This window comes from Phalaenopsis equestris, unplaced genomic scaffold (genome assembly GCF_001263595.1).
Source record: "Phalaenopsis equestris unplaced genomic scaffold, ASM126359v1 Scaffold000606, whole genome shotgun sequence".
Lineage (NCBI taxonomy): Eukaryota > Viridiplantae > Streptophyta > Magnoliopsida > Asparagales > Orchidaceae > Phalaenopsis > Phalaenopsis equestris.
In genome coordinates this window covers 976,058-987,650 of record NW_018165046.1, presented here as the reverse complement: position 1 = coordinate 987,650, position 11,593 = coordinate 976,058, and the positions used below count along the sequence as shown (strand labels likewise).

Genomic DNA, 11,593 nt, shown 5'->3' with positions numbered 1-11,593 from the left:
AGGTGCTTGCATTAGAATCTAAAGGCCTTCTTTTGAGTAGATCTAAATTTGAATACATAAAATGTAATTTTATTAATAGTAGAACTAGTGGCAGAGTTGTAGCAATGGGTGATTAAATCATTAAACAGAGTGAACGTTTTAGATATCTTGGGCCTATTGTTCAAAGTATGGTGATAAAGATGGAAATGTTATTAGTAGAATTCAAATTGGATGTCTGAAGTGGAGGAATGCATCAGGCCTATTGTGTGCTAGAAAAATACCGCTTAGAGTTAAATATTTTATAACATGGTGGTGATATTTGCAATGCTTTATGGAATAAAATGTTGGTCTATAAAAGAGAAGCATAAAATTAAGTTAAATTTTGTTAAGATGATAATGCTTATGTGGATCGGCGGCTTGATACTTAGAGACAATGTGAAACAAGCAGTATTTCCAAAGGCAGACAGCTGCAATGACAAACAAGATTAAAGGGTTGTTTTAGATGATTTGGTCACATTAAATGTCGTCATCTGACGATCTGATTAGAATACGAGGTATTTTAGATTTGAGTTATGTTAAGAAAGCTAGAGGTAGCCTAAAAAGTCTTGGGCATATTGCATAAGAAATGATCTTAATTTATTAGAATTAAATGAAAATATTACACTCAATAGAGCACAATGGAGAAAACAATGGAGAAAAAGGATTCAATGCAGCCGACCCCAATTAGTAAAATACAGGCTTGTTGTTGCTATTGTTGAATAAATTTGAATTTGAATATAAGTGCACAATATCATTACAGAAAAGATTATCATTTCCTTGCAGAATTTTTTTAAGAAATAGATAAAAAAAAAAAATACTGTTGAAATTACCAATAACCCTGCAAACTATTCTCTTCCTCTCCAAGCATCCCATGTTCAACTGTAGCAAAGACCCAACTACAGTGGCTTGGGTAATGTACCGGGTTCGGCACTGTAGCTGCAGTGCTCAGACTAAAACTTAAACACTGGCCAAATCTTTTCCTCCGCTCCAGCCACAAAATTCTCTGTACAATCCCCCAATTCTGTGTTATTCCCTTCCCCCAACCAAAGCTACAGAGAAAGAGAAAAGTCTCCTATTTGGCGTTTGAAGCACATTAAAGGCAATAAAACAGACTGTTTACTGTACGATACAGATACTCTTCCAGCAGTATTGTTGAAAACCTCAGGATTGCTGATTTCAGTTACCCGGTCATCCAAACAATAAACTTGTTTGTTGTCATATGTAGGAAGATAGAAATAACAAGCTTTACTGCTGTTCATAGCACGGAAGAGGATAAGATACAAGAGAAAATTCATCTAAAACAAGTAAATTAATTTAGGGTCTATTTGGGACAGCTTCGTTCCAAACTATCATCACAGTTCTTTTTGCGAAATTGCTTTATATCTATTTTCTAGAAATTTTTTTGATGGAAAGTTGTTTTTTGAAACTAGATATGTTAAAGTGTGGTGGTTATAAAAAAATTGTTCATGAAATTTTTGAAAATAATGAATATTTATAATTCACACCTCAACTTCTCTAATAAATTGTTTTCCCCATCATAACTTTACAAGCACCTTTACACAAAAAAGCCGCAGCCCCCCAAAGAGACCCCTAGACTCAGCCTAAGAAGGAAAGCCTACATGACATGAAATTCATTTCTACCTTGCTAAGTAAACTATAGTGCTAAAGTTGAACTAATTTATGTCTTAACACTTACAATTCATAAAAGAGAAAAAGAATCCAACTGTTGGCCTATGGACACACCACACTTCGAAAAACATGAAATCAAACTTACAATGGAAAAAAACTATCTAATTATATCTTCTGAAAGTTAAGCGTGAAATTCTAGAAGCAGTATAACATTCATAAAGCAGTAAATTATAAATTTACAGTGAAATTTGACACACAAGAAAACTGTGCAAATTGGTCACTTCTTCACAAGAAGCCTGTGCAGCACCTGAGTCCCACGCGTCACTCTCCCTGAAAGGAATGATCATAGAACATTGTCAACTAATGTCTTGAAAGAAAACCAAAGCCACTTCTGTTAAACGTAGTGATCAGATATCCAATAAAGCATGTAACAGGTTTTTCAAAAGTAAAACAAGCTAAGATGTTCACCAAAGAAGCAAGAAATGAAATCACAAAATTGAGTTCGTAAAAATACCCAGCAAATATGGACAAAGCCTACCAAAACAAACCGACCAAAAAAAAAAGATGCATACCACACATTCTTAAGTATTTACATAGCTAACTCCTAAATTTTCATTTTTTACATTTATACAACCCAAATCTTTCATATCACATAAAAAATATCACTACTTTAAGTTGAATTTTTTGTATTAGATATGTAAATACACAAGAATAATTGAGTGGTATACATGTTAATCTTCCAAGAAAAAACATAATATTTGTCCAAGCATTTAACTAGTGATGAACAACCCAACAGAATGATAGTCCACAGCAACAAACAAAAAGTATACTAGACTATCTGCAACGACGAAGTGCTAATAAAATCCCAAGTACACACAAACATACTGTTACAAAAGTATCACAGCAGTACAGTGGTTGAGCTTCACTTTAATAATTGATCATTTAATTATATTTTGACTCCCTTGCCATGACAAGTCATTTCTTTGAAAGTAGATTGAAAAGATAGGTTTATATAGCTAATTATCTATTCAATCAGCGAAAAGTAATTGTGGGGAAGCACCATGTAAACCATACTTCAAGTGTTGTTAACAGTGCTCTTCAAAGCACGTTCTAGGAGTGAAGCAAATTGATGTACTACACAATGCTTGCCAGTAAAGTGCAAGCTTGTACAAAGCATGAATCACATGGTGTTTTCCGTGGATCTAGCAAAATCCTTGTTCAAATTTCATGGTTCGGCTTAGTACATGACACAACAATTAGGCATGAATATTTGCCACTTGATGGTTTTTCTCATCATGCTCTTTCGCCATATGAGTTTTCTTATGCACTTCTTATTGGCTCATGTCGCTAGTGCTAGTAAATTTTCACTCACAAACTTTTTCTTTGAACTGATTCTCGATGCTTTGTATTCACACTGTGTCGGTTTTGGCAACTTTCAAACTGCTTTGATTTTCATACTGTGATCACAACTCTGTTTAGCTACAATTTACTTGCTACTTTTAGAAATTTTTATGATGCAAACCTGTTTTTTGCAACCAAGTCTACTAAAATGTGGTAGCTGAAAAAATTTTTTTGATTGATTATTTTTAATTAAAATGTTTATAATACCGACAATAGCTTTTTAAAAAATAACTTATACCCACAACTATTTTCAAAATGCTATTTTCCCCAACCCGCCGTAAACGGACCCTATCTCTCCTTCACACGACCTTCACCTCTTGCTCTCTAGCTAATCACTATATTTCATAAATATTTTTTATTTTTAAGTATCATTTTAGCACTACATAATGTAAATATTTTGTTTTTTTTTCTTTCTGATAGCTAAATAATATTTTTAAATAACATACAATTATTATTAATAAAAAATTATTAGTTAATGTGATTTAAATTTGAATTATTAAATGATTAGTATATGCAAATAATGTGTATACAATATATGTATATAATATAAATTCATGAACACTTTATTTTATAAAACCATCACTTCGCACTTTGCGCATTGTCTAACACGACATTATGTGTCCAATGGCTTTCAACTAAAAAAATCAAGAAAAGCAAAGGAAATAGAGTATGTAATAGAGGAAAGAAAGTATGGTAAGTATACAGTTATATTATATATAAACATATTTAGTATGCATACATATAATAATTGATACTATTCCTTCTTGAGATTTAGTTATAACTTGGGTGTCCTGAGTTCTAATCAAAAGAGAGAAGGAAAAATAAAAGGAGTGAAGTGAGAGAGGAAGAACTAATGAGTCAAAAATCAGAATATGCACAAGTTCAAATATAATGTACCAATTAATTATCTATACCGTTGAAACCATTTCTCTCTCCATATAGCCATGGATAAAAGTGAATCTAATGTTCTCCTTACAAATGCTCTCAAGTATGCCCTTCTCCTCAGTTCCAAACCTGATTTAAATAATACATAACTTGGCTGAACTCCTATTTGTAGACATATTTAAAGCTACTCCTTGCAAACATGTTTATTTTCAATGTTAGATTGTCAAAGTTTTTTTCAAATATATTTAGGATTTGTTTGAGACAACTTTCTGCCTACATTGCATTCAAACCACCACCACAATTCTATTTGGGGACCGATAAAATTGTCATCAAATTTTGTGGAAAGAATAGATTTTTATAATTCCTGTCGCATTTTTCCTAAAAATTATTTTTGATATCACAACTTTACAAACATATTTACTTTTCCAGTCAGATTGTCCAAAATTTTTTGAACCAAGTCAAATAGTTTTCTACTTCATATCAGAAATATTAGGTTTGGATGTTAGGCTAGAACTCATGCATTTGTACATTGTTCTCCTTCTATTTGAGGAGATATCTTATGAATCAAGTAGAATTGGTTTGCTAGATATAAGATATGCTTCTTTCATACAGGAAAGGGTAGTCAGCCCATGCACTCTAGATGGCTGAGGGCTATAACCAAGCTAAGCCGTGCATAGTGCATTATGATTTGGATTTGATTTAATCATTTTATTAGTCGTACAAAATCAATTCAAGCTTGAGCAAAGCTTTCAAATACATGTTCGAACTTATTTGAATTGTTTTATAATCATATTTAGTTTGTTTTTGTTTGCAAAAATTAATCGAATGAGTACTTAATAAGCTAAAATTTTGAAAACCTGCCTGAATTCTTATTTTAACAAATTATTTTTCAAATCTAAATGAATGAGCAATTTAATTAGAATTAGTCCTCACAATTTGAAATTAATTAGGTAAAATAATAATTAGGTCACATGTAATCTTTCCTGCAATTATATAACATAAATAATAATTGACAACTAGGGTCCATTTGGGTTATAGCTTTTTATAAAGATGGTTTAGAATTGTTGGAAAAATAACTTCTGAAAAGCTGTTGTTAGTATTATAATTTTTTTAAAAAAAAGTAAAAAAAGCAGCTTTCTTATTGCTATTACACCAACAGATTGCAAAAAATTATTTCACCATAAAAATTTGTAAGTGGTAAGAATATAGTAGCAAAAAAGAAAAGTAGCGATGGTCTAAAAACAAATTAGTTAAAAAATAACATAAATTGATGCATAATTTAGTTGATTAAAAAATTAAAATATAATATTAACGTCTTAAGAATTATATATTATTAATATCAATTTTTAATTTCAACATTCTGAAAATATAATAAATTAATAAATAATTATATATGTGTGTGTGTGTGTGTGTGTCTAAATTAATTAATGAGATTATGATGTTTTTATAATTAGATGTGTAAACAAGCACATATTAATAAAAAAATAGGTGAATGATTGTTAACCTAATATATTATTGATATTAAATAGAATGAAATATTATAATTAACTATTTTTATAATTTATCACCAAGCTTTATATCAATAATTTAACAAATTTGTTGATGAACAACAAACAAGCTAGTTCATGAAAATAAATAATTGAGTTAAACAATGTTCAAGCTTGGTTTATTTAGTATTCGAATTTTTAAAAAGCAACCTTCACTGCATATTAAATTGAACAAATCTGAATGTGTATTAATCAAGCTGATAATGAGTTGCTCATCAAGTGCATTGGTTCACATACAATCTTAGGCTAGCTTTAGCCCAACCATGTCCATAGTAAGCTCATCTTGTTTATCAAGCATGCTTTGGAAGCCTTCGTGATATTGTAGATATATTTTTATGTGCACTCACTACAACTAGCAAATGAATTTAAAAAAACAAGTAGCAGAATTAAGCTCAAGAATACAAGAAAATTATGATATAAAAACATAAAATGAAAGACTATTTTAGATCACATCACTATTCCACTCCCAACAATTTAATTTTATATTGCAATATCACTCTAATGATGATGATCAGGAATATCCCTCGTTGTTTTGCCTCAATATAATAATGTATCAAATACATAAGCGTGTGGAGGTGTAACCTGTGATCAACACTTAAATATGCAATCACGTTTTGAGAATTTCCAAAAGAACAGATAAATGATATAGGATATGCAACTAATGAAGAACCGACTCAAAAATTCTGAAAATATGATTGGATATGTTTCAGCATTTATAGTTATCAATGTTTAATTTATCTTATAGGATGCTAACTACTTATGCAATGAAATACAAACATGTGTGCAAGGGTGAAGCCAGAAATCTTTTTTAATCGCGGAACAAATTACATTATCTTGAAAAATTGCTCATAAATGCAATCTCTTTTATAAATAAAAATGACTCCAATAGCTAATTATTCTTAATTAATACGTTTTGAGACTCATTCAATATAATTATAAATAACTCATTGTTTCATTCCAAATAATAATGGGTCCATTCACATATGAATCAAACTTCATTTGGTATGCATAGAGAAGTCAAATAATCATTTCCATTTAACAATCATATAACCTTAATATTATAAAAAAGATAGACCGTAGGACTGAGCTTTATAATTCTTTGCATATAAGTACTGAAGGGAAAAAAAAAGAAATGCTTACTTCTAGGAACTTATAAACAACATTGCAAACAAATTGAGTGTTTGACAAGCTACTCATAGATCAGCTTGATCAAAGCTCGTTTATGATTACTTAATTAATTAATCAAACAAGCTTGAATGTTTTTTTAAATACTTGATTATTAAATGAACAAATTTGAACAGTTTTTCGCTCGAATTGTTAATGATCGTGAACAATATTGTTTAAAGCTCGTGAGCATGCTCGATAAAAAATCAATGCTGACTTAAAATTTAATATAAATGAGAATTAAACATATAATTTAATTTATATAAAATATGATTAAAAATTAATTTAAAATTAAATATTAGGCATTATGTTCCTTTTACATAATTAAAAAACCAAAGAAATTTTCAAAATCTATCTCATAATAAGGCATGAAGGTTTTTTTTACATGTTATAATTTTAATTTATAACTATAATCATAATAATCTACCAAGAAGCACAATTTGACCAAAAATAAAGTTAAAATAAATAAATAAAAATTATGTGTAAACAAGAATATTATATTACGCATATTTTTTATCTTCAAGCCTTTATGTTTTAATCCCACATCTGAAAAATATGTATTACTGTTGTTTAAATGGAAAGGCATAACATCAAAAATTGAACATTTCAAATAGTACATGGGCTTTCTAGCTTTAATAGGTAAGATTTTAATTTTTGCTTTTAAAAGGCATTTAAAATATGAAATTAAAATTTGAACTCAGTTAAATTATTTTGATTTGTAATAAAAGCAAGGAGAATCTTTCTTCCCTTCACGCCTGAGTCTCTCCCTTAAGAATTTATTAAAAATAATAAAAAATAAATTTTAGTGGGTTGGGCTAGTGGGGCACAGGCCCCCAGTGCCACCACCATAGCTCCGCCCCTACATGTGTAACATTTTTGAGCATTAAACTATCGTTTTTGTTTGAGTTTGCATGGACGCGTAGCAAGTGAGATGGGTGGCTACATGGGTATGCACATGAATGAATTCACACAGTATCCTTTGTAATCCAATGATATCCTTAATTTTCCTATCATCCATTGTCAAGTAAAGCAAGGCATGTAATAAAATAAGAGCGAAAATAAAGTTAAATACTCCATGCTTGTATCGGTCAAATTCTGGTCCTACAAATAAAAGTTTAAAAAGGTGAAAAGTTGGAAAGAAGCGAGCATATCCTGCTAAGAAAATAATATAAACATCACAGGATATATAATCCCCAATTAGTGGAATTAAGGCTTGTTATTGTTGTTGTATCGTTGCATGTAATTAATGCAAGCCCAAACCACAAGTTGTTTACTATCAAGGGGTCGCTTTCCATATGTCCAAGGTTATGCCAGAAAGATTACCATCTAGGGAGGTCGGTCTTTTGTCCAAATGTGTCACCGTTAATTCCTTCTTTTTTCGAGCAGAGTGAGTGCTCGAATCCAGAACCTTGGAATTCTTCATTTTTCTTCTAACTAATGAGACATGAACTCGAGCATCATTAATTATTTATTTAAGTATTCACTGTATAGGGAAAATAATAAATAAACTTCATTGTTTTCCTTTTGATAGCCATTGCAGCACTCATTTGAGCATTGCCTCTCAAGCTGGTATGTAAATATCAAACAAGCCAAGCATGTCAATCATTTTTTTCAAATAGGAAACTTATGTCAATAATCTAATTGAAGAAGGAAATATGAATAATAAATAGATCACCACTTTATTTTTTTCTTTAATAACATCGATTTATCTCGCATGTTAGTCCAATCATGATGAAAAAAGTTGTGTGCTATGTTAATAGAAACCTTACTGTCATAATATGCTATTATAGGAGTCTTGATGGTTACTTGAAGTTCTTATAGAAAGAGCTAAAGTAATATTAACTCACTAATTCCACCAGCCAAATACCAGAGTTTTGCTTCTACACTTCTTGAGATAATATCTTTTTTTAATTATTATTATTCACCAAATTATTAGACTACCCCATACAAAGGTGCAAGATTCTATATAGATCTTTTGTAAACTATAAAACTTGGACAATCAACATCACTATAGGTCTGTATAACTCTAGATTTCTCCTTCCTTAAGAACCCCTTTTTCAAGGTTTCCTTTTAGGTAATTTGAATATCATTGTAACAACATTCCTGTGTTTTTTGGGAGGGGTGTACACGAGTTGACTCATTATTCCAATAGTAAAAACAATGTTAGCTCTCTTATGAGCTAAATAGAGGAGCTTAACCGCTAGAGACTTACTGACAAGCTCACTAAATTTTATGTTAAAACCTATTGATATGTCAACAGCAAACAGTCTCTTTTACGATAACTAAAACATATTTCTTCAAGAAATTGCAAGGCCATATTTTTTTTTTTAAATTTCCATTCCATATCTTTTTTAAAACCTGCATTCGATAATATATATATATATATATAAAGATGTGCAATTCAATCCTATGCAGGGATCGAACCCCCGACTCGAAGGACTTTAGGGCAGCTGCGGCTTATCTAGCTTATCCAGATAAGCTGCTGATCTGCTGCTGATCCAGATAAACTGTCTGACTGTTTGGTTTGTGCGTTTGAAAAATAGTTGATTCTGGATAAATGATCATACTGTCCCTGTTTTGGATAAACTATTTAGCTGTTTGGTTTGTGTATTTTGATGACAAACCAGCTAGAAAATTTTTAATAAAAAAACATACAATTTGAAAAAAAAAAAATTAATAAAAAATATATCCAATTCAATTTTGAAAAAAAATCTTCAACAAAGGATTAACGACTCATTAATATTCCCTTTTTATAATTTTTTTTCAAAGTATGAATCAACAAAAATTTCAGGGATTCAACTCTACATACAAAGAAGATTCCCACCAAGAAGAGATATGCAAACTTGATGGGAGGGGAGAATGGATTTACCTAGAACGGGATGAATGCCGAAAAATGCCGAAGGAAAGAGCTGGTGGCCGCCTGTGATTAATGTCGAAGAAGCAGGGAGAGGATCTACGTGAAGAGCAGGAGCGAGCGTTAGGAATGTAGTAGAAGCAGGGAGAGAATCGCTGGTTAGGAATGCCAAAGGGAAGGAGCGACTGCAGGAGCGGCTAGGGATTGTGACTGCTTATGCGAAGGGCAGGGAGCCTTATAAGCGGCTAGGGATCCGATGGGAAGGGAAGGAGCGACTGCGGGAGCGGCTAGGGATTGCGACTGCTTATGCGAAGGGCTGGGAGCAGAAGCGGCTAGGGATCGCGAGTTAGGGCTCTCTCCTTGCGGTAATTTGTGATTGCTATGAAAGGGTAGCGGCGTAAATCAGGATTTGGGAGCAGAAGCGGCTAGGGATCGCGAGTTAGGGCTCTCTCTCTGCGGTAATTTGCGATTGCTATGAAAGGGTAGCGGCGTAAATCAGGATTAAACGCAGCGAAGATACGATGCTCTCGGGGGTAATGCCGCTAGCGAAATTCTTCCTAAATTTCAAACAACGTTTTTTAATAAGCTGAACAAAAATTCTAAACAAACAGTAAGGCGTTTTGAAAACGTCGCCCGTTGTTTTAAGCTGTCCCAAACAGGCTCTTATACCAAAAGCCGCAACCAACGAGAATATATATATATATATATATATATATATATCATGAGATACCTATTGTATTTGATTTTTGAACTCTTTCTCATTTTTTCTTCAAGATATAGTACTTACCTTCAAATCATAATCATAATGTCCAATAATAATAATATCATCAACATAAATAACTAATATTGCAGAGTTACTATCCAGTCTATCCTTATGTTTATACAACAAAGTGTAATCTGAGTGAGCCTATTTAATTTTTTGTAAATACACAACTTCAGTAAATCTTTTGAACCAGAATCAAGATGATTGTTTAAACTTGTAAAAAAAAATTTCAATTTGCATACTAAACTCTAAACATGGCTTCCCAAAGTTATTGATCCCTCTACAAAGATCAATGTAGACTTCTCCATTCAAGTCAGCATTCAAGAAATACATTCTTAACATCAAGTTGGTGAAGTGGCCAATCAAAATTGACTTCTATCAAGAGTAGCTAAATAGTGTTCAGCAATATGCGCAAATGTTTTGGAATAATGATCCCATAAATCAGGGTGAATCCTTCTGCTACTAACCAATCTTTATATCTCCAAATGAATCCATCAGATTGATAACTAATGGTGAAGACCCATTTACATAAACAAGGATGACATCCTTTAATTTTTGGATGACTTCAAATATTACGTTTTTACAAGTTTTCATGTGATACAATCTCTCTTTCTCTCCATTTGGAGTTTCTTCTATGTCTTCTAAATTCAATTTCTGCTAAGCTGGAGATTAACTTCTCATTGAAGAGAACAGATGGTCGTATCTCACCATATTTGCAATAGAAGTATGAGAGCAGACGGTCTATATCTTTAACTTAAAGCAATGAGCAATTCTTAGCTAAACACATGAAAGAAGAATTTGCAAGTTTGCCATATCCAAGTAGGATTAACTTCAGAATGTAAATTAGTTTCACTTTGTGAATCTTCCTTCAAAAGTAAACACAAAGTTTAGAGATTTATTATGGGATTGAATGATTATGAAAAGCAGGAATTTCGATAATCTAAACGTCGAAGGGTCTAAGAAGATTAAGATACTCGATAATATTAATGGGTTGGAGAATTTAAAAAATATATATTAAAATTAAAATTTTCACTCTTGCCTGCCTAACACCTAAAACGGAGTTATTTAGAAGGGTATATTTTCAAAAAGGAATATTCATAGATAAAAATGTTTTTTTTTTCATTTCAGGAAAATGACATTTATACCCTTCTTACTTACCCATACCTGAGAAAGGTACATTGGAAAGTTTCAGGATTGAGTTTATTCATATTAAGTTCGTGATTGAAGACAAAAGCAGTGAACCAAATGATCTTAAGAGAGATTTAAAATGCATCTTTTCGCTGGCCAGCTATTAAGTCTCCTTTACCTTAACAAGTCATATTTGAGTTGCTG

The 11,593-nt window shown here is 31.6% G+C and overlaps 2 protein-coding genes across 3 annotated transcripts in view; both read right to left on the bottom strand.

The window, feature by feature from the left end:
- Positions 1-1,695: 1,695 nt before the first annotated feature.
- LOC110029820 (serine--tRNA ligase) overlaps positions 1,696-11,593 on the bottom strand; it is a gene marked incomplete in the record, with an annotated part of 30,844 nt that continues 20,946 nt past the window's right edge. The window contains 1 exon segment of the mRNA XM_020732279.1: positions 1,696-1,977.
- LOC110029821 overlaps positions 5,995-11,593 on the bottom strand; it is a 16,170-nt gene continuing 10,571 nt past the window's right edge. Inside the window, exon 2 of one of the 2 annotated variants that reach the window (XM_020732281.1) lies at positions 5,995-6,062. In XM_020732281.1, the coding sequence (XP_020587940.1) occupies positions 6,034-6,062 (29 nt within the window). In that variant the 3' untranslated portion in view covers positions 5,995-6,033. Of the gene's footprint in view, positions 6,063-7,711; positions 8,079-11,593 lie in introns of those variants that run through there. The other variant, XM_020732280.1, reaches the window with a different exon arrangement.